Genomic DNA, 24,276 nt, shown 5'->3' with positions numbered 1-24,276 from the left:
TCTCGGCCTCCAAGACTACCTTCCGTTTAAAAGCCGGCGGCACCGCTTGGTGGGCGCCATTGTGCCGTGAACTCGGGCGCTTCTTGAGGTTACGTGGCGACATAAGTAAGCACGGAACACTGAAAGCTGGGTTCCGTCACATCGCGAGCTGGGTTCAAAACATTCAAACAAGCAAAATGGAGCCTGCAATGTCCCACACTGGGCAAGAAAAAGCCCTACATTGCCCTACAGATATTGTTGGTGGCTCTACACTCCGCCCTACAAGCCTACAAGAAAAAAATGACTATTTAGTGGCATATGGATCAATTGAGGTGTATTTTTATTTGTGTTTATTTTAGTTATTTCTAGTAATTTTTATTTGTTGGGTTTGCATTACTTTTACAATGAAGCTGTGTATGTTTTAGTTTTGCAGACAAATCGAAGTACATATAACTGAAATTTTTCGTCTTCAGAGCAAATGTTTTGTGTTGCCTTCCTAAGAGTTCCTGGAGTTACTTTTCTACCAGTATTTTTACCATCCAGTCATGTTTACCTGGAAGGGCTTCTGTAGTGACGTTTTGGCTAGTGTCTTTCCCGTATAAGCCGGCGCACATCACCTATCACCCTTTTATATGTGCACGCGAAGAGGGGGGCTTGCATGTGGAGCTGGGCTTTACGCACTCACCGATTCAGAACCATTCCGATAGAATGATTGCAGACAACAGGTTTAACCAGACCTACTCCCGAAACAAATCACCTGGAATTCAGCCACTAGGACGACCCTCACAGTACTCCTAGTGATTACATAGTCCATCATTACGAAGGCGTAAATGTTGGGAAATCGCCATCTGCTGTCAATGCATGGGCTCCTACGGGAGGAAAATGGACGTACCCAGGTTGGTCTGCTCAGCAGTCCTTCCAAGTTTCATTCAGCTAGTTTACTAGGAGGCAGGCTCAGTCGCTAATTGCAAATAAACGTAACTTGTTTCGTCGACTCCTTGGACTGCGCCCAGCTTTGCAGAGTGGAATGGCACAGAATTTTTTATTCATTCACCATCGGCTTCCGAGTCACTAGCTACCTCTATCTCGTGTTAAAGGGACGCTGAAGTGAATTTGTCAAGCTCCTGGTTTTGCTTGCACTGCATAGGCTGGCTTAAATTAACACAGTTTTCATCGTTTACCTGGTTGATAAGTTGGTAATTATTTTATAAAGCGCAAAAGAAGAAAAACTGCCATGCGCGGTTGGCGGCCGCCGCACCAACTACAGGCTGTGACGATAGGAGGAGATGCACCTTGATTGGATGGTGCCCAAGGTTAGCACTCAAACAAGTTTCCGTTTCAGTTCTGTAAAACAACATGCTTGACATCCGACGGCATCGTTGGATGGGCATTCTCGATATCTCAGTAGTCGTCGTACCGTGCTTCTGCCATGTTGTCGGCTGTAAAATGCCTAAGATAATCCTCCCAGGACGGCTTGGAATCGTAGCAATCACTAGCCGAGGCCTACACAGTGGATGAACGCCCTCCATGTCACCACAGACGCCAAAATGCCATGCGCTTTTCCCCCATATTTGGAGCTTGCCTCACTCATGCCTGTATCGTAAAAAGCGTGTTCGCACCACGCCAAGGGTCTGTTGATTCCGGACTGTGCCCACTGCCCGCAAGCAGTCGGTGCTTATGGCAACAGCACGCCAACGAGAACTCGCTAGCGTGTCATTGTCAGCCTGCGCGTCTTCTGTGAACTAGTTCGTGGAGCAGTGAACGTTACGGCCGAAAAAGAAAAAGTCAGCTTACAAAAAAAAAACAAAAAAAAAACATGTACCCTCGGGGATTCGAACTTGTGACTTGCAAAATACCATACCTAGCACTCCCGACCACTTGGCCACGGGCCAGCGCTGCCAGCGTTGGAAATATAAGGTATAACCAGTTTACACTTTTATTTAGTTTTAGCATTTGAAGCAGCTTAGGTGACTATTTGTTGTATAGCGCTCGTGCAGTAAGCGTCCCCCAAATTTCCACAATATCTTACGTCTAGCAATTGCATTTCTTAGACGGAAAAGCGTTTGCAGATGTGTGGTCGTGCTGCTGACCACTGTGCTTGTTCTCCAAGGCAAAAAAGTGCTTCGTGCTCCCTATTTCTACGCTCTACGGCAAAAGTATTAGTTGATTTTATTTCCATAGCACCTATATTGACTTCGCTGACTCTTCTCCTGCCTTCAAGTGGCCTTAGATTTTCCTACTAGCGTACCAGTCAGCGAAGCGTCGCATGTGCACTTGTGCAGCGCTTGTGTAGAGTGACCTCAACTTGGATCTAGATACAGTGTACAAACTAACAAACTAAAGAAACGCACATTCTTCCATTCACAAATGTGTCGTGGCTTCGTTTCAACTGAGCGAATGAATTGCGACGACCCGTTGGTGGCCGGCGGACTAAACGCTGGGCCGGCTGACTCGGTCGGTAGGTAGGTCGGCGAGCCGTGCAGTAGCGCAGCCAACTGCCAGCTCATCTCCTCCTGACGTCACTCGAAAACGCCACAGAAAATGGGCGAGGATGCAGAGAGGAGGACAGCATTTTCTAATTGATTTTTCTACTAAATAAATTCACGTAAACACGCTCAGAATGGTCGAAACATGGCCTATGGATTCCGGACTACAATTTGTGCTAGTAATCCCACAATGTTTACAAATCACTTCAGTGTCCCTTTAAACATGGGCAGATACGAATTGCATGACGTCATCGTTGTCGCCATGCACGAGGTCGCGGGTTCGATTCTCGGCCGCGGCGGCTGCTTTTCTGATGGAGGCGAAAAGCAAAAACGCCCGTGTGTACGAGATTTCGGCGCACGTTAAAGATCCCCAGGTGGTCAAAATTAATCCGGAGCCCTCCACTACGGCGCGCCTCATTGCCTGCGTTGCGTCGGCGCGTTAAACCCTACAATCAATCAATCAATCGTTGTCGCCATAAAACCGACAGCAATAGAATTTCGTGTTAATATATGATGTGCAGTCTGTAACTCTATGCCAATAGTTACTCATTCCTCCATGCTGATCATGGAGGAACGCTTTTTCCCATGCTATGGATAGCGACTGTTCCATTCTTAATTATGACTTCTTCCTTCTCTCTGTAAATGCTTCCCGCGCTGTGTCATTCTCTGATCAGTCTGATTTCTTTGCCCTCTGCGTGAGGATGGAGCTGCAGAAACCCAATCCAGCAGCCAAAGTTGTCATCCCAACTCGTTAGATGAAGGAATTATTGCATACTTTTGTGACTTCATTTGGCTCTGAATTGCAAGTTCATGAAGAAGCCTCAAAATCGCCCTACACCTTGCAGACAAAAGGCTGAACGGCCCCACAACCCAAAGATGAGAGAAAAGTTTCAAAAATGCCCTACATGTAGGGCAGAAACCCTACAGTTGGCAACACTGCTACAAACCTGCAAGCTGCAAGCCTGTGACCTCGAGATGGTGTTGTGTGCTGTGGGGCCATACATTTCACACACTACTTATTCCCCACCCCACAGCCATCCGCGCTCAGCAAACATGCCTTGTGAGCGCTGGCTGCGGATGGGTCCGTTCTTTGCAGAGACAAAGGGAGGAGGCGATAAGGGCAAAACATCAATGGGAGCATCTATTGCAAGGGGTGCAAATTAAATATACTGCATGCAGACTAATTGTAGTCCATAACGGTAACATTGGGAGCGGGGCATTAAACAACAACGCTAGAGATTGGTTCGACTCAGTAATGGAATACCGGAGCAGCGGGGCGCCGCACATGCAAGCGTGGGTACAGTCTCAAAGTTCTTTCGGAAGCGCCCGTACGTGCCGCATTCCTCATGTCCAGAGCAGCTCCGAAATGTCTGTGCACTATCGCATCCCCACGACACGAGACTCTTCTCTCGTCATGCGACATCCCACTAGACCTCGCCATTTGGTGGCGCTAGTGCGGAGGAAGAACTGGTTCTCTGATAAGGCAAAGGGAAAAAGTCAACGCCTCTAGCCTGGCAACAACAGACCCTCCGGTCGCTAGCGCACTCCCGCATGGTTTCCGTAGCATGAGTGAAGCATGTTGTGCAACACCGGCCTCGATGGAAAGCTAGCCAGAAAGGGGTTCACGTGAAAGTCACGATCCCCACATTCCTCCCTCCTAAATTCCTTGCATACACCGACGAGAGCGGACTACAGGACTACAAGCGACGGAAAGTTGGTTCGTTGATTAAATCGTTAGTCACGGCATCGTGTTGCCCAGCAGGCTTGCGCTTGTCCAATGCCACCGCTGGTGGTGTACCAGCAGGCCCAATCGTTGCCCACTGATGTCTGCAGTCAGGTGGACCCGGGAGGAACCACACCAGCCAGCCCAAGCAAGCGTTGCTCAAGTGGCAATACACATTTGTCATGACCCGTGGCCGCAAAGCGGCCACAAACTGCCGACTACCTCGGCCAGGCTGGCGGCGGCATGCTGCACGATGCAGCTTCAGCAGGCTCGCCAGCTGCAGACAACCTATGGTCCGGAACAGTAGTCAGCAGCAAAAGCACACTCTGTCATGTGGTCCAAGTCTGGGTGGCTCAGCTGCACAAAGAAACTTTCCACACCTTCAGTGTACAGCAAGAAAAATAGCTTCCCAATCGCATCGCCTTTGTGGCACAATCTGAATGACAATTGCCAAGTTGTGAGCATTGCTATCGCTGTGTTAATGTCAACAAAGCGCAATAAATTGTCCAAGCCCTAGAATGTACAGGGCAGGAAAAACAGGCTGCAGTAGCCCTTTGATTCCATTGATCACGTGGTTCGATGCCAAATATCACAATTGCCACGTCTTTGACATAGCTACCAGCTTGGTAACGTCAACAAAGCACACCCAATCATCCTAACCCTGCAGTGTGTAGGGTAGGGAGAATACACACTCACTTGTATCAACAGCGTGACACAATCCCCTGATTCAACTGCTAAGTTTTTCAGCAATGCTTAGACCGCTCTGAAAATGTTAACAGAGCTAAAACCTGTTGTGACCCTGTAGCGTACTTGGCACAAACAACTCGCAATCGCCTCGACCACCCGGCGCGATGCTTAACCAAACAAATGTGAAAACAGTATTTGCTCGCATCAGTAACACTACATCCATACGTGTGAACGCTGGAACAGTATTCGCTCCCAACGAGAGCCCTGTGTTCGCACACTTGAACATTGCTTGCAGAAAAATGCTGAAATACGTTTTGGCACACTGGCTCCAAGATCATGTAAAAAAAACTTGGTTTCTCGAGCCAAACAAGCGGGCTCGTGCGACATTATAGTTAGCGAGCGCAAAGTTTGTCCTCCGTAATTATCCTCGTCAGTGGAAAACAGAAAGGGCTGAGGCACCGCTTCAGCCCGTCGGCCGCGTAGCGCTACTATAAAAACAGATATGCTGCCGACCAAAAAAACGAGTTTTTCATGCAGCGCGGGGGTCAAAGCAACAATCTTTCCTTAGGTGGGAGGGACTCCTTTCTCTCACGTGTGGCCACCAACAAAAAAGAGGGAGTGTGCCGCGCTGCCCTCGCATTGTCCCAAAGGTTGTGCCATCCTCCAGGAGGACCGGCTGTGAAAGCCTTCGGGTCACTCACTCTAGCAGACGATCCGCACCTAAAAACACAGCAAAATAAAACAGACCAAACGAAAAGAAACCCTGAACGTGCCTTTCCGTGAAGCCATGAGGAGACATCTACTTCGTTTACAGTCCTACTTGCTCGCTGCAACACAAGCAGCTTATGAGCGAATAGCGCCTACTGCAATCAGCGGTATCGGAGTGCTTGTACCAGGCTGCAATACCAGCTAGCCTTTTGCGGCACAAATGGCCCGTCCACATGGCTCCCAGATTCTCAACTCGTGGAGTCGACAAAACATACAATAAAACTTGGACCCAAAGTGTGGCTTCTGTACTCGCTCACTTTGGGCTGACACAACGGCGCGGGCTCCCTGCCCTCGCGTGAATGCAAACTCAGATCAGAAACCCTCGTTTCCATAAGCGACAACAACAACCCCGACTAAAATTCGGGGACCACGTGTTGACTGGCAGCGATGTCCTGCCATATACACGATTGCCGCAAACTCGGCGCTTAACAAATTTTAAACACCGCAGCAATAAATAATTCGCCTCAATCTCAGGAAAGTTCACCTATGCTATTAACTCGCTCAAATAAGTTAGGCCTCAAGTCTGTTGTCTATGCTTGGATCGTCAGACGCCAGAACAAAGGATGCTGTCATGATTCCTGCTTGTCTCTGCAAACATGGCCTCATGTTGGGGCGCCAGATGTGGGGTTATATGCCTCGAGCTTTGCGATCGCTGCGCCGCCTGCTGCCGCTTCTCCGCGGCGCTTACAGGATATCCGCAGCGCTGCTGATAGCGGCTCATGCAGTGTTTTGGTTCTCTTTCGCTTATTTTTGCCTTTCCGTGCCCTAAACATCTTGTTATTGTGATGTCTGCAAGAAAATAGTACATTTAGGGTATTTTAAAAAACAGCTGCGTCCTGATTAGAGTTCTTAGAGTGCTCGAACGCCAACAAGAGCTAACCACGGACGCGGTACTGCGCGCTTCTTCGTGGTGGCGACGGCTGCGGCATATCACCACTGTCACCTCCGAATATCTCAGGCGCCAGTGAATTCTATTGACGCCTCGTTTAGACCTGATATTGGCACAGTGAGAGGCAGGTTTCGTTTTGCAGCGCGGACAACGAATTCGGCCTTGTTTTGAATGTATACGTCGTCCAAAAATATCATTCGGGGAGGTGATTACCTAATATACCTGGCAATAACTTGTGCCTTTTATAGAAATAGAGGCCATGCGAACATGTTAAGTATATTCCAAGTCTATGGGTCGTTAAATATGTGCCCACTCCCGCCTGATAGAACGGACCAAGGAGAGTTAATAAAACCACAGAAAAATAAATGGTTTGCCAAGTCCGGAAGCAATGTAATAGTTTGTGCGAGAATAAAAAAAAAGACAGTGCAGCTTTGCAAATCCTAGAGACGTTCGTCTTACCTTAAGCAAGGTTGAACTCACTAGACCAACTAGATGCGAAATGCACTGATGTTTTCCCAGACCGGGAGGGGGAGGAGGGGGCGCTTAACTATCGTTGTGTACAAATGCGGAGCGAAATTAACGAAAGGCCATTTTGTAAATCACACACAAGCTGCGCGTTCACCTTTATTTTGTTTTTCGACTTTAACGAACTGGGGATCACTCGGCGGACACATTTTTTGAAGTACAGTAAGGAAGTTTACAAGCGATAAAAGGTGTCGTTGGATTGAGTGTGGTATCTGATAAGGCCGCCTGATTTCACTTTTGTGCTAAATTCTGCAGGCTCCCTGTGTCATATGATGATGTTTCGAAAAAGCGTTTAGTCACGGTCGCGGATATAAGCGGAGGATATATGTAACCGATGACTGTTTGGGGAAGCTCACCTCGCGACAAGATGTACTACCCAGCCGTAAATTCTTTGTGCTGACTCCCGCATGTAATTTTGCATTATCATTCAATATTACTTGTTTTCCCGGCCGCGGTGGCCGCTTTTCTGGTAGAGGCGAAAAGCAAAAACGCCCGTGTGTATGAGATTTCGGCACACGTTAAAGATCCCCAGGTGGTCAAAATTAATCCGGAGCCCTCCACTACGGTGTGCCTCATCGCCTGCGTTGCGTCGGTGCGTTAAACCCTACAATCAATCAAACCAATCAATATTACTTGTTGTGTAGAATATCCGTGATGTTTATGCCACATCGGCTTGTCCAGGGTAGTGATCAATATCCGAGATAATAGGCGTAACTGGCAGCGTAACTGGCAGCTGCTCCGCTAGATTATGGAACCACACAAAACCCATTTACATCGCAGTGTATAGCCGTAGAATGAGCATCTGAACAAACGCTTCTTACGGAGTTACTGTTAGTAAATTTCAGGGCAGTGGAATTACAATCAGATCCATGCATATATGCCGGTTTCGTGACGCCGGCTTGTGACACAAACCTGGCGCTTATGTGGACCGAATGTACGACAGTAAGATCGCGTCAGAAGCATTTACACTCTCGTAAATGCACCACGTTTGCGAACAGAGTGACTGCTCCACATAAATATCTATTTCCAACGCATACAAACGGAAAATATCAGTCGCGAACGTGCCTCAAAAGCAACGGCGACAGTAGTGAGCGGGCCGGCAACTACCGCGACTGCTTTCGAAACGGGCCGCTAGGGGGATTTCAGTGGCGCCCCTACAGGCAGCGCTAGAGGCGTATACATTTCACACACTACGTATTCCCCACATCCAGCCATCTGCACTCAGCAAACATGCCTTGCGAGCACTGCCTGCAGACGGGTCCGTTGTTTGCGGAGACAGACAAAGGGAGGAGGCGACAAGGGCAAAACATCAATGGGAGCATTTATTGCAAGGGGTGCAAATTAAATATACTGCATGCAGAGTAATTGTAGGCCATAACGGTAACATTGGGAGCGAGGCATTAAACAACGCTAGAGATCGAGGTGGTTCGACTCACCATTGGAGTACTGGAGCAGCGGGGCGCCGCATGTGCGAGCGCAGGTGCAGTCTCAAAGCTCGCTCACAAGCGTCCGTATGTGCAACATTCCTCAGGTCCAGACCAGCTCGCCAAAACGTCCGTGTGCTATTGCATCCCCAAGACAAGAGACTCTCCTCTCATCATGCGACATCCTACCAGACCTCGCCATTTGGTGGCGCTAGTGTGAAGGAAGAACTGGTTCTCCAGCCACTGGCGCGCTCTTGCATGGTTTCCTTCTGCGAGCGAGTCGCATTGTGCAGCGCCGGCCACAATGAAAAGCTAGCCATAAGCGGGTTCGCGTGAAAGTCGCGATCCCCACAATGCCTATTGGTGACAGGAAAGCTGCATCCCCGAATTTAAGCCCGACTCTTTTTTTAAAAGTCGGGCTTTTTTAAACAACTTGTTTAAAAAAAGTATCAGCCCAAATTTGAGATCCATGCTGCTAAGAGCATGAATGCCCATAATGGGCAAACGCTGAGGCATGGGTACCACACATGCATATATAGAGGCTTTGTCAGCCCCCGTCACAATGAAGGAACTTGCACAGGCATGCATGTAGCTTCCTTGAACTCTCTACAGCTGCAGAGTCTGTCGCCCCTGATGATTGTGAGGGACAATGTAATTGATTGATTGATTGATTGTGGGGTTTAATGCGCCGAAACTACACAGGTTATGAGGCACACCGTAGTGGAGGGATTTGGATTAATCGCCTGGGAATCTTTCACGTGCTCCAAAATCTCGAACACCCGGGCATTTTTGCTTTTCGCCTCCAGTAGAAAAGCCGTCACCGCAGTCGGGAATCGAACCCGCATGAGTGGCAATGTAACCAGCACCATTATTATGACACAGTCCGACCCTTTGGAAACTGTTACGCCCTGTCCGACACACCAGCAGAACTGTGATTATGCATATCTGGTGGGGTGGCAGAAACAGTGCTGATGCACCCTCAAAACTTGCCCGTTGGGTACCATCGTCCTTCATAGGTGGTGCAGTGATTCTTCTCGGCCATCGCTGCTGTGCTACATTTAGTACTTCGATCAGACCGGTGCCTGCTGCATTTTGTTATGGTTCATAGTACATAATAGTTTTGGGAAACATTGGGTATTACTTGACAAATTGAGTAACATAGATAGTTATGTTGCTTATGCCTGTTGGCCGGTGTCGTGTCAGACATGCCGAGCATGCGAGCTTTATATTTCAGACAGAAAATGTGATTGATTCTGGACACTTTACAGGTTGGTGCTCGGCATGGGCTGTAATTACTGTGTAGCCATACCAAGCAAGGTCGCAGGCAAGCTAGAATGGGGAAGTATAGTCTGCTGGGCCCAAGGACGAGCACACATGAGAATCATCTGCACAACGGCGGTGTTACGCAGCACCGGCCAGTAGTAGTTCCATATATGGTGCAGCTGCATACGTGTTTATGTGTTCGCTCGGCCAGTGTAGCTTACGCTACAAAATCTCGACCTATATTCCACCTTATGTGGAATGTGCTTTTTTATTTTGCAAGCCTAAGGAATTCTGGCAAACTATTTTGAAACTGTGAGTTAACAGGGCCGTGGTATCAGTGTTCTTATAGTCATTTTGTACCTGTGCTCTTCTCAACAAAGTAATTTCGATTTGAGAATGCTCAGCTTTATAAGTGATGTGGTATGCATAATGATGTTTATCTTGTGCACTGTTTTCCAGCTCCAGCAGTACAGACTCGCTGAAATCAAAGCTGAGCCAAACGCCAAGGGAGGAATCCGACTCGGACAGTGTCTACGGTTTTCCATCGTGACCAGCCCCAGCTGAATTCAGAACTTTTGAGCTGACTGTTTTGCTGGATTTATTTCTTGCCAAAGCTTATTTTTCTTCTTCTCTGTATTTGCCCTAAACGAGACAATGTATCGCTTGCTGCTTGTCAGAAACAAGTGTGTACTGCCACTCAGGTGCATTTTGCCTGTTGTTAGCATGCGCATTCTTTATTTGCTTTGTTACCTAGACAGAAAGAGGCTTTTATTGCTGCATGCCAGAAACAGGGGTGATCATTGCTTTTGCCAAGGCGTATTTTGCCTGATAGGCGTCAGGTGCATTTTGCCTGGTGCCAGTGTGTGTATTCACACAAACTGAAAATAACTATGTTGATATTTTAGACACTCTATTCTTGTTGGTAGCTTTTCACTGCATGTATTCATATACAATAATCGCGTACTGTTGTTTGTATTTTTGCTTGCTTGCATGTTTGTAAATAGTGTAGCGAAACCTTATGCATGAAAGTATGTGTATTCTGTGGGGTATCGTTATCTTACTTGCATATCTTCTAGGACAAAGAAGTTATAAGGCTGATATTAGGGGAGGGAACCAATCAAATCAGTGGTTATGTTCAGCTTTCATGGGCTCTTCACTGAAAATTTTTTTGTGAAGCAGTCAGTGGCGTTAATTTGAATCATAGTTACATAGCAGGAGTAAGAGAAACATAGAAAGTTGTGGGGCCACTGCTCACAATTGTTTTGTTTTGAAAATTATTGTGTGTGTTTGTATTTTCAATTGTGTAGGCTGTGAATTTCATTTGCGCAGTTGTGCTTGAATCAGGGATTGTTCGGGCAATAAGAGCCTCACTCTTGCTGTTGTTACTGTGTCAATGAATGTGCAGGCAGTTATTCATTGTGCAGTTCCGACAATGTCGTTGAATGTGCAGGCATTGAATTTTATAATTCCAGTTGTCTGTGTTGATTAATGTGTAGGCAATTAACGTCACTGTTGAAGTTGTGAGTGTGTCAACGAGTAGTAGAAGTATGCGAATATTCGAAACTTACAATAGTTTCCTTTTTGATTTGATTCATAGTGAACTTTTATCATTGAAGGTATTTAGCTTTTTAGAATATTTGGCAGTTACAAAAAAAATTTTGGGGGGCACTGAAGTCTGTTTCCTTGCTTTGAATTTGAAACCATTTATGTCTTCTCCTGCTGCACTATGCAGCCATGAGGGGTGTATGCTTGTTTTGTGTTTGTGTTTTATTTCTCTTCTTAGCACCCTTTCAAAACGTGCTATCGAGCCAGGAAGGGCACACACACTTTTTCTTTTAGTTCTCCTCTAAGCACCCCTTTGTCTATATTTGCAAGTACCCAGGTAACTGTATTCCATGTGGCTTAGGCATATAGTTGACATTAAGTCACTTGCATGTCACCATGCATTCCTGGATTCCATTCCCGTCCCTGCTGTGCAGCGTTTTTGTTTTATAGGTACTAGATGACTGTACATGGCATGTGGATTTTTTGCTGCCATCTGATGGGGCCAGTGCTGGGTTTTATTTCTTCGTGGAATGTGTAGTGTTTTCACAATACTAACTGCACAAAGGTCGGCTTCACCTCAGTGCAAGAGGGTTTTTCATACGTCACCACACGGCACACGCTTGCCATGGTGGGAGGGGTGGAGGGGAGTTTGAACAATGCCACAGCGGTAGAAATAACCTAACGTATGATTGCTCAAAAGAAGCGCGTGCTATGGAGAATGCTAGCTTTAAGTGGAACGCTACTTGCACGTCAAATTTAAAAACACAAAAGTGGCATTTTGGCAAATAGCAGCACGGATGATTAACCAACAACAACCAAGGATAGCTTCCCGACTATCCTTACAAATGTTATACATGGACATACCAGCTGCTATAGTGCCTAGCAAATACCTGTCTTGAGTGAGTGGAGGGACTGCAACCAACGATGTGCACTTCGCATTCAGAACACGCATTCTTCTATGATGTCTGAATTTTTTTCTACCACTGCTTTGCATCTTGCCTTAAGCATTTGTAAGTTTTTGTGCCATTTTGCATTTCTTTTTCTTATCAAACACTGTGCGCGAATACACAGGTGTGTTGTGGCCACCAAATTATTAGCTTTTTTTTAGTTATGCTTAAAAGCTCATTAGAGATTCGTATTCACAAAGATATTCGTATTTAAAATAATGTGTTCGTAGTCAGTTTTTATTTGTATTTGATTCTCAGTAGAATCCTTAATATTCACACACCTTTTACGAATAGACAGGCAATGAATTTCACTTTTGTGTCTGTGTCTGAGTCAATGTATGTGCGGGCAGTGTGTTTCACTCAGTGTCAATGAATGTGCTGTCAATTCACACATTACAGTTGTGATTGTGTCATTGAATATTCAGGCAGTGAATTTCTCCAACCTTGCACTTGTGACGGTGTCAGTGAATGTGGAGGTAGTGAATTTCATTTTTAATCTGAAAGCATTAATGGACTTGGTAGGTCGAAAATTCGTCGACCCTGACAGAGCCAGCACACAAAATGGCTGGTGGAGCTTGGTGGAAGAATGCTCGCATTGACACCGCCGAATTTTGAAGGATGCCCCTGTTAACAATCTCAAATTATTGAGGTTAAAAGAAAACTGAGTAAATATGAGCCTGTGGGAGATTCGAACAAGGCACCTCTGGAATGCAAAACGAGCACACATCACCAACTCACTGCAGCACAGTGACTAGCTAACGGTGAACCTAGTGAATGCATTGTGTCCTTCAACTTTGAAGCATGGGTTAGTGACATGTACTGATGCCTACATGAATAATCTGAGCATGCTAATTATGCGAGGGGCAATTGGGCATTTAGCATAGTATGTTAACACTAAAGGTCCTCCTTGCTTGGTGGTGTGAATGGCGAGTTGTAGTTATGGAAAGAGCGCAAAATGAAAAGTGTAATAGTAATGAGAGTACATATTTGGCAATCGGACACTAATGCCTCCGCAATCACAACATTGTAAGGGTGTTTAAGTGTCCTTGTAATTTTTCCAGTTGTGGCTGTTTCACTCTATGCATGACTGAATTGTGTTCTTGCAGTTGTGACCATGTTAATTTGTGTTGGCAACGAATTTCTCTTTTGCAGTTGTGACGGTGTTAGTGAATGTGGTGGCGATGAGATTCATTCTACGAGTTATGACTGTGTCAACGAACAGAAAGGCAGTAAATTTCGTTCTTGTTGTTGGGACTCTCTAAATAAGCTTCTGCAGGGTAGCCTTACTCTGTTATGTTAGGTATAAGTGCGTCGTTCACATGTTGTTTGCTGAATTTTTGGCAAAAAAATGCACATTCCTTTTTGTACACCTGGCTGTTTTGTTTTACTGATCATAGCATCATCTGGGACGCACTCAAGAGAGGATTGTTTGACCCCCCCCCTCGAAAACTAGTTTCCACACAGATCTGTTAAGCGAATGCTCCTTCTGCAAAACTCCTCTCTTCCTATCTTCCCCTCAGATCAGTAATGACGTCTGTCTGTCTGCTGCTAAGAAGCGGCAGAGGCAGTTTTCAGGGGGGACATGTCATTCAGGGGGAAGGATCCTATATCTGGTGGGCAGCGTGCAGGGCCACTGGCAGGGACTCAGAAGTGCGTCCTAGTTTTTCTCTTCATCTTTTCATCAATACTGTGCATGAGGGCGATTCAAAAGCAAACATGTTTCCGTTTATGCAGCTAGAGACTGCAGGCAATGGTTCAATGCCTGATTGCATCCTTAGTCCTCCAGGCAAAGCATGCGAGAAGCACAAGCACCGGCACAGAATGGTGGTGTGGCCCAATTGCATTCGCACGCTCTTCGTCAAGGGTAGACCTGGCAGTGTACCACGTACCCGCCGCGGTGGCTCAGTGGCATAGGCGTTGCGCTGCTGAGCCCAAGGGTGCCGCTTCAATTCTCGGCCACAACGGCCGCTTTTCTGATGGGGGCGAAAACCGAAAACGCCCGTGTGTTCGAGATTTTGGCGCACGTTAAAGATCCCCAGGTCGTCAGAATTAATCCGGAGCCCTCCACTACGGCGCATCTCATCGCCTGTGTAGTGTCAGCGCATTAAACCTCATAATCAAATCAAATCAAATCAATCAAAGCAGCGTACCACGTGCACCTTGTGCCTTTTTGGCACTACAGAGGCTGAAAACAAAAAAAAAAAAGGCTGAGGAAGAAATATATACAGTAGAATCTCGATGATACGATTCTGGGTGATACGAATTTCGGGATGATACGAATTTCTGAAAAGTCCCGGCAAAGTTGCATTGTTTGCAATGGGAAAAATTTCGGCTGTTACGAACGGACCTGCGCGGCCCGGCTGATGATACGAACGAGCCGGCGAGGCGCCCGACTGCCGAACAAGCAAGTGACGGCTCTCTCTCCCCATTTGTCACTCTTTTTCTCCAGAAACGGCCGGGCTGTTGTTTTCTGCTCGCGAAAACGCGCCCCGCACGCCCCATGCGCGCCGCGAAACCTCTCGCACGCTGCGCGCGGCGCGGCCGGCGGCGGCAACATGGCGGCGGCTTCGGCCGCGAAGTGGCACGGCCGCTTGAGCGACTGCTTCTAGCCGCTCTTTAAAATGCCGCTCAAGGCAGACACGAAGTTTCTTGTGCAGTAAAGGAGCTGATAACGTTGGCGAAAACAGTACTATAAAACACCATCCGCGCCGCTAGTGAAAGCGCCCATAAAATATCTGCCGGAGTGCTAAGCCTAAACATCTCGGGCGGAGCCAGCGGGCTGTCTCGAGCGTTTCGCAAGTCGTCAGTGTCTCTTTCTGACCGAGGTAGGAGATACCGCGGGCGCGAAATCGTCAATGTGGCCGTGAAAATACAGCGCGCGCAAAGCCGAGGCGTGCGAATCGCGTGCAAAAACGCACCATGCGGTTCACGCTTGACTGTTGCGGCGTGTAGCGAGCTTGGACACCGGGAGTGAGGAGACAAGCGCGAAGCTAGGCGAAGCGTTACGCGCGCCAGAAAGGACTGCTTTGTGACGTGGGGGTTTAAAAAAAGCAGAAAAAATCACGTATATGTTCACGCGAAAGTAAGAAAAGAAATAAACGAAAACTTTTTTCAGCGCTCAATTTTTTGGTCTGTGTTGGTTCATACGAATTTCGGATGATACGAATATTTTTCGCGGTCCCGCGAGATTCGTATCATCGAGATTCTACTGTACTATGTACAAAAAAATTTTAATGTCACGGCTTTAGTATTGGAAACTGTTTGGGCAGAGTTCCCTTTCCTCCGTTCCCTTTGCTGTTTCTTGCCTTCTGAAATCTTTCTCTGGCCACCCCCATTGATAGCGGACTAAAAGGCAACCACGTTTTGTCGCAGCAGGCTTTATGCTGCCTTTTCAAAAAAGGAAAAATGGCAGCAGACAGGCCTGGTAAGCTCGCAGGATCTGAAATCTCAACCGGTTGGGCTATGCTGATAGGCACTATGCGGTTAAACCTGGATGTAACGAACCTCTATATAACAAATTTCTGTATTTAACAAAGTCCTAATATTTTTTGCATTTTTTCTGAAAAATTGGCTAGATAAATGCGAACTTAACAAAATGTAATGCGAAATAGAACGAATTTTGCCCGCACCGCAAACTGCCGTGCTTTTTCACGTGTAAGTGCAGTGTGGTTTAGGTGCTAGGCCTGCCTGTCGGCGTGTAGTTGCGAGTCTCCACTGCTATCTGTGGTGTCGGTTTGTCGTTGATGATTTGTGCTGCCAGAAAACAAAAAGGTTTGTCTTTCGAAGACAAACTCGCACTTTTAAATGCCGTCTCCAGCAACAAGAAAGAAGAGCGTCGCTGCCCAGTAGAGTATCCCAGCTAGCACCCTCTCGCCAATTTTGAGTGAGGAAAAGAGCATCAAGTTCGCGAAAAGATGTCCTTTCACCATAAGTTTGGTCCTTGAAACGAGTTAGGGCACTGAAAAGCATCAAAAGCAAAAGTGGTTGAGTGACCTTACTTCTCTGGAGGGCCGTGTAGTGACTAAACTCGTGGCGAAGCAGCAGGCGGAAATCGCGCCGTTTTTCAGTGACATCAATCCTTGAAGGGTGAGTTCATTGTCGCTGATCTCTACCATTTTGGTTTCGTTTCTACTTCATTCATGCGAGCCTTTGCTCAAAAACTGCGCGTAACAAAAATTGCAAATTTTAGATGCAAAGCATCTCATGCTCGAGGCTCTGTCCCTCTCTCCCTCGTTGTCTGCACTCTACTGCACATGCGCGTCTCTTCAGCCCCGTCAGCGTTTGGGCTGACGTCAGCGCGGTCCACTATAAAAAGAAATAGGCGGCGCCCGGTTTCGATCCCACGACTCTCTGGCCGCAACGGGAGGTACGTGGCGCTCTTCCCACTGCGCTACAAACCGAGACGGGAGCGTGTGCTACGAACGCGCCTTTATGTTCTTCACTCATTCAAACTACGTCAAGAAGCTACTCAAACTCAAAATGTACTCAAACTCAAAATGGACTTAAAACTCAAAATGCACTCAAAACTCAAAATGAACTCAGAACTCGAAATGGGCTGAAAACTCAAAATGAATTCAGAACTCAAATGGCCTCGCAACTCTCTCGTGCTAGGAATTTACTGTGGCTCAGATGAACTCTGATTTCATTAGCATTCAGTGTTTTCAAATTCACGCGTGGTAAAAATATTACGGGTGCAAATTCGTGAGCTCAAACTCTTGCATTCGGCATGACATGACACCGTAGCTCCTGTGAGGTCGGAAACAATTTTCGTTGCAGATTTAATACAGCTATACCTGCTGCCCATGATGACTAGCGCTGGTTGCAAGCAATTGTACGTATATATTGGATACCAAACTCTTGATGTAGGCGTGTTCGTGTTTATGACAGAGGCGGTCCAGACTCGATGGTGTGCTGGGTCCCTGTTGATGTAGGCTCCGTGTTCGTGTTTATGACAGAGGCGGTCCAGACTCGATGGTGTGCTGGGTCCCTGGGTCGAAACAAGCAAGATTGAGCGAGGGGATGTGGCTCACTGCTCCGTTCATTTATGTCGAAGCTGTTTAGGGTTACGATTCCGTGCATTCTTGCTCTGCATCCTGAAAAAACGCCTTGTGTCAAAGCGAACTGTCCCCGCGAATCTCTGAAGCGCAAGGCGTTCATGGATATGCCTTGGCTTTTTTAATGCGTAACATTCTTTGCCGAGTACCCCCCTCTCCCTACCCCCACCAGGATCGTGTAACGCCCTGCATTTACACGAAAATGCAGATATCACGGAAGTTCAACCTGTAATAATTATAAAAGCGTAAATGTAGACAATTGATCAAACTAAATGTTAAAAAACTACAAAAATAATACGGAGAAAAAATATCGAAAATGGCGAACCGTGTAACACGGGAGTCATGGATAGTCTCAGATTGGGTTAAAATTCAGAGATGTGGCGCTAAAGAATGTGGGGTATCAAATTGAGGGTCTCGAAGAGGGAAATCACGTGGGACAAACAGAAAAGTGCCTCGTTGTTTGCTGAGGCACTTATATCAGTTTTTATTAGCATTTTCTAGGTGGGATGAGCTCTCGTAGCTCGGCTCAGCACCACGCTATCGTTGTAAGCAATTACCGCCACCGTACCCAGCTGTTAATTTCCAGCATGCACGCGTGTGCGAGTGCGCGTGCGTGCGTGCGTGCGTGTGTGTGTGTGTGTCTGTGTGTGTGTTGCGTCAGTCATCTGTTCTTTCATTGTGTTTGAGATGTAGTCGAACTGCAGAGCCCGAGTTAATTCTTTTCCTTTACATTGTCATCATGTGCGAGTTTTGATATCTTGCGCTGATTTCTCATTGTAATAAAATCAGTTCGAACGCACACACAAACTGCGCTTTCTTATTTTTCTGTAGTGTTTTCCTTCTGTCGCAATGTCTGTTTATGTCTTGGTGGCTCTGTTGCCTCTCTATCTCCTGCACTCTAGCAAGGAGTTAATGTCTAACCTGTAATTGGTCAATTCTTGATTCGAGTGTACGTTGGTACACTGAGGGAAAGAAATTACGGACACGAAACGCGGCCGCAAGGCTGATTCATAAAGAAATGTGAAATTCGCCTTTCTGATGAGCTCTGATGCCCCCTGTTACCTATGGTCGTCCACAATTTCCAGAACACCATATGTGTCGAAGGATTTGCTTGTTGGGACACGGGAAAATGGAGGAAGTAACGTTTGAATGGCAGCTATTAGCAGAGAGTTTTTGAGTCTGGTGATTTAAGTTCGAGAGCTTGGCATGGCTTTTGTTTTTACCCCATGCCATCCTGCCTCGATGATTCAGCAATTAGACGCCAATATTTTTATTACTATATACCGCATTGATGGACATCTCTGGACAAACCTTCGCATGTATATAGCACAACTGCCTTACGGGTTGGCAGGGAATTTTGGTTAAACCCTACCCAGCAATTAAAGAAAGATACCGTTTGCTATATCCTCATAACTATAATCAGAAAGCATTTTTATATTTGTCCCACGTGATCCCTTTAATTTGATACCCCACACACCCTAGCAGGATCATATGGAATTCATACCGGTCAAACTAACCATGACTCTCATGATTGTAACCAGGACGCATTATTTAAATGTCCGACGTGATTCCCCTAACTGAAACCTTCAATTTGACACCCCACATGCTTTAGCAGCCTCACCTTGAATTTAACCCAATCTATGACTCATAAGGACTATCTCATGATTAGAACCACGAAGCCTTTTTTATTTGTACCACGTGATTCCCCTCGTCAAGACCGTAAATTTGATACCCTACACGCCCTAGGGGTCACTTCGAATTTTAACCCAATATAAGACTCGCCATGACTATCTCATGGTTATAACCAGGAAGCATTTTTGTATTTCTCCCACGTGATTCCGCTCATCAAGACCATTAATTTGATACCCATCACATCCCAGCGGAATCAATTTGAATGTTAAACCAATCAATGACTAACCACGACTATCTCATGATATAGCCATACCGCATTTTTGTCCCACGTGATTTCCCTCATCGGAACCTTCAATTTGATGCCCCGTACACCCAGTGGTGTCATTGTGAATTTTAACCTAATTTATGACCCACCTTGATGTCATGATAATAATCAGGAAGCACGTGATTACCCTCATCGAGACCTTTAATTTGATACGCCACACGCCCTAGCGCAATGAACTTAAATTTTAACCGAATCTATGACTAACCATGACTACGTCATTATATAACCATAACTCATTTTGTCCCGAATGATTCCCCACATCGAGACCTTGAATTTGATTCCCAAGATGCCCTCGCAGCGTTATTTTGAATTTTAACCCAATCTATCACTCATTATGACTGCCTGATGACTACAATGAGGAAGCATTTTTTTTGTTTACCCCGCGTGATTCCGTTAATCGGGACCTTTCATTTGATACCTTACACGCCTTAGCGTCATCAGTTTGACATTTCACCCAATCTAATGCGGTCATTATTCTGTCTAAAGGGGCGTTGCCCAGTCAATTCAGCTGATTCATTTGAAACAGCAGAAGGGACAGCCCCCGCCCCCTTTTCCCCCCGGCTCTCACCTCTACCTTTGTGACCTCTAGTATATCAAGCCGTTAACAGTAGCAGGCGAACAACAAGCAAGCAAGCGCCGCAGTGTGCTTTCCCACCACCCTTTCCCACCCTCTTAGTGGATCCATCAGGAGGAAAAGTTAAGACAACCCTTTTTTATGACCTCACCAGTCAATTATCACTCACGCACCAGCCGCGAAAACTTGGTATACAGCAAGTGCTTAGGGTCATGAAAATTCAACAAGAAAGTAAAAAGAAATCATACACCCCCTCCCTCCCAACCGATCACGCGGATCGCGAATGGTGCCGTACCCGCAGGTAACCTGAATTCCGAGCCCACAGCGACGCATGAAACTTAACAGCCAACCATAGCTGCCTGCTAGGCTACTCATATGTACTCAAACTCAAAATGGACTCAAAACTCATATATACACAGAACTCAAAATGTACTCAAAACTCAATATGTACTCAAACTCAAAATGTACTCAAACTCAAAATGTACTCAGAACTCAAAATGGACTCAGTACTCAAAATGTACTCAGAACTCAAAATGGACTCAGAACACAAAATGGACTAAAACTCAAAATGTACTCAAACTCAAAATGTACTCAGAACTCAAAATGGACTCAAACTCAAAATGTAATCGGAACTCAAAATGGACTCGGAATTCACTAGGTCTCAGCGTACTCAAACTCAATTGGACCCGCAGGTAACCTGAATTCCGAGCCCACAGCGACGCATGAAACTTAACAGCCAACCATAGCTGCCTGCTAGGATACTCATACGTACTCAAACTCAAAATGGACTCAAAACTCATATGTACTCAGAACTCAAAATGTACTCAAAACTCAATATGTACTCAAAACTCAAAATGGACTCAGTACTCAAAATGGACTCAGAACTCAAAATGGACTCAGTACTCAAAATGGACTCAGAACTCAAAATAGACTCAAACTCAAAATGTACTCGGAACTCAAAATGAACTCAGAACTCAAAATGGACTCAAACTCAAAATGTACTCAAACTCAAAATGGACTCAAATTCAAAATGTACTCAAACTCAGTCGGGCTCACTCGGCTCAAACTCGCTCGAGCTCAAACTCACCATGCCACACTAGCCTCGCGCTCACTCAAACTCAAACTCACGCGTCAAACTCACGCGTGAGTTTGAGTCCAAATGAGTCTGAGTGAGTGGACTATGAGTGAGTTCGCCGACCTCTGGGTGGAGGTGCTGGGTACATGCACCCTAAGCCCTCGTCAAGCCGACAAGCGAGCCCAACTCGTGTCAGTCGCCTTCAGCGGGAGTTTGGACTGGTTCCGGATAACGTGAACAAAGAAGACGACGTGAAAACCACCAAGATCAACGCAGGCACCATGACCAGCGCTTCTAATCCTGCCCTCGTCCTGCGACAGCCCTGGGAACCACCATCGTTTCGCGGATCCCCCGGAGAAGACCCTGAGGAGTGGTTGGAGAAAGTGGAGCGCGTCCGCATCTTTACCAGGTGGGTTGACGAAGAAACTTTCGCCATGTTTTCTTCTATTTGGAAGAACAAGAAAAGCTCTCTAACCAACTGGACTCTCTTTAAAAGCGAGTTCCTTAAAACATTCGCCACCGTCGTGTGGACAGAACGAGCCGCACTTTTGCTGGAAACGCGCACGCAGCACCCCAACGAAGAGGTCTTGAACTTCGTTGAGGAGATGAAGCAACTATTTCGCCGCGCAGACCCCGAAATGACTGAAGAAAAGAAGCTCAGGTTGTTAAGAAATAAAGATGCGCAGGCAGGGGGCGACAGTAGGGGGAGTAGAAGAGGAGGAAGAGGAGGATCGGGGGGCGCTCACTGCCTCGCTAGTCGACTCGATCACCAGTTTGGAAGCCAGACGCTGGTCTTCTTTCGCTACACAATTTCTGGTGCCAAAACCCGGGAAACAAGGCACGAGCGGACCCACGTTTGACGACGCAGCAGCTCCGAGGCACGCGAGGCTTGGATACCTTCGCACTGCTTTATCCTGGAAGCCTTGCCCTCGACTACCGCCCCTTTCGGCTCGTGCCAAAGCTGACCTCGTCTCCTAGGTATTCGAAACCCCAGCGTCTTGCTTCATCGACTGGTGCCATGGACGTTCTTCGTATTCGCCGAGATGCCCTGCGAGCGACCGTCTCAGGGACCATGGCAGTGCTCGACGCCTTGCTGCGGAGTCGGGCAGCAACGGCCATAGACCGGCAAAATGTCCTCGACCTCATCTTGCATGACCAGGTGAGCCTTCACAAACTCGACGCTCAAGTTCAGGAGAACCTGAAGGATAAAGAATTTGATGCTGACGTTTTGGAAGCGATCCATTACGACGAGCGTATCTGCGCCCTGCGAACGCGCGTACGCTTCTCTGCGAGCCAAGACTCTTCCGCAAGCCCCGTCCTTCAACCTCAGGCGGCCCTGTTCACCACCCGCATCGCAACCTCGACTATTTGCTCGCTCCCCAAGGAGGCCCGGCGGACAATGGTCCCGGGTGACGTGCCGCCCATCCGGGAAATGACTGGTGCGGCGGTAGAAGAACAGAACAATGACGACGGAGGCGCTGCAGCCTTTCAGGACGCCAAGCAAGACCCCGAGGGGCTCAGCCCGGGAGAGCGGCTCCAGCGGCCTCCATACCCTGGTGTTGCCGTGATTGCCGTGGTGGAGAAATCTCGGGGACCCTGCCGAGACCTCGCCGTCGCTGACGCGACTATCGTTTCCGAGACGTCTGACCGGCCTTGCCACAGCGCTGGCGTCGCCGACACGGCTCTCACGTCAGAGATGTCGCTACAGCCCTTCCGCAACCCTCACTTCGACGACTTGACTACCGCTCTGGAGATGTCTGACCCGTTCTGCCACGGCGCTAGCGTCGATGATGCGACTCTTGTTTTGGATAGATCCGAGCTTCCCTGTGGCGACCATTACGTCGGCGACGCATCTCTCGTTTCGCAAGCAGCTCAGCAACCCGGTTTTGAGTCGAAGATATTTTCATTGGGTCCAGAAACGAAAACACTATTCGTGCAGAAGGTAAACTTGCTTCAGTGGATAACGAAGCGCCTGCTTCTCCGACGCTCTATGAGCGAGCTTCGACGCCGGAAGCGAGCTTCGGCCGCGCTAGTCCAGGCCCGGTGGGGAGGCATCCTCAACAAAAGCTTCGATGGTGACTACCCCTTATTCAACAAGAGCAATTCGACGCTGGACGCGCCTTTCTACAGTGTTTGTAGGTCTGAAGAGAGCGAAGTCCTGTGGTTCGCAGAGAAACCGGGTGTGATTCTGGAACACACCGATTACTTCACGGAACGCGTATCAGACGTGGACGTAACGACAGTGCCACTACGCTCGCCGCATAATCTCTGCAAATTTGGCCGACCGCAGCAGCTGTTCCCATTCGATCCCGGTGGCCGCCTTGACAAAGCTGTTTACAGAAATCGACGGCACCGAGATGCCCAGCCAAATGCTCCACTGGATCCCCGAGCCAGCCTGCAAGCATCGCTGCTGTGAAATCATGCGCCGCTATGGAAGTCGAAACTGACCGTGCCGCTGCCAGCTAGCTCCTGACCAACTTGGCGGCGGCGGGAGTATGTTAAGAAATAAAGATGCGCAGGCAGGGGGCGACAGTAGGGGGAGTAGAAGAGGAGGAAGAGGAGGATCGGGGGGCGCTCACTGCCTCGCTAGTCGACTCGATCACCAGTTTGGAAGCCAGACGCTGGTCTTCTTTCGCTACACAGGTTTCTAATGCGAGGAGTGAAGCAAGAACTCTTTGTCTGCCTTGTCCGCAATCCCCCTAAAACGAGGGCTGAATTCACGTCTGAGGCTGCCGCATTGGAGAAGACTCTCGAAATTCGAACGAGGCAGTACGACCGCCCTGTCAACGCGCTATTCTCGGAGACAATCGGTGCCGCAACTGTAAGCTCCGATACATTGCGCGAGACCATCCGAGCAGTGGTCAGGGAGGAGCTTCGGAAGCTTTTTCCAACGACGCAGCAACCTCAAATGACTTCCCTGACTGGCGTCATTCGAGAAGAGGTTCAACAGGCACTGGAGGCTTCTACGCCATCCGAAGCACCCCGTGAGCCCCAAGCGATGACCTACTCCGCAGCTCTTCGTCGACCCCGCCCTGCTCCAATCCGTCGTCAAGAGGCCCCGCCATACCGCCGTTCCCTGTCGCCCGCCCGACCCCCGGTAGTCCAATACCAGACGCCGAGGAAGACCGACGTGTAGCGAACGCCGACCACATCTACCGTCGCTGCCCTTACAAGAGGCTCGGTCTGCGAGGATTCTCCGTCGATGCACCACGCCCCCGACCCGGCCAGCGCCCTACTGAGATCGACGAATACCTGTCCAACACCAACCGAGGACCAGCCCGCTTCAACCATTCGCCGTCGCCCTACCCGTACCAGTCGCCGAACCGCCATAGCACCGCTGACTTCTCACGTGGAAGGTCCCCCAGCCCACGCGGGGGAAA

General features: G+C 47.9%; 1 protein-coding gene across 1 annotated transcript in view; it reads left to right on the top strand.

Moving 5' to 3' along the window:
• LOC144155676 (uncharacterized) overlaps positions 1-13,603 on the top strand; it is a 42,500-nt gene extending 28,897 nt beyond the window's left edge. The window contains exon 5 of the mRNA XM_077687270.1: positions 10,204-13,603. Coding sequence (XP_077543396.1) covers positions 10,204-10,294 — 91 coding nt within the window. The 3' untranslated portion in view covers positions 10,295-13,603. The remainder of the gene's footprint in view (positions 1-10,203) is intronic.
• The last annotated feature ends 10,673 nt before the right edge of the window (positions 13,604-24,276 follow it).

Source organism: Haemaphysalis longicornis, unplaced genomic scaffold (assembly GCF_048455015.1).
Source record: "Haemaphysalis longicornis isolate Haplotype H1 unplaced genomic scaffold, Haemaphysalis longicornis Haplotype H1 scaffold_1, whole genome shotgun sequence".
Taxonomy (NCBI): domain Eukaryota; kingdom Metazoa; phylum Arthropoda; class Arachnida; order Ixodida; family Ixodidae; genus Haemaphysalis; species Haemaphysalis longicornis.
This window is presented reverse-complemented; position numbering and strand designations above follow the sequence as displayed.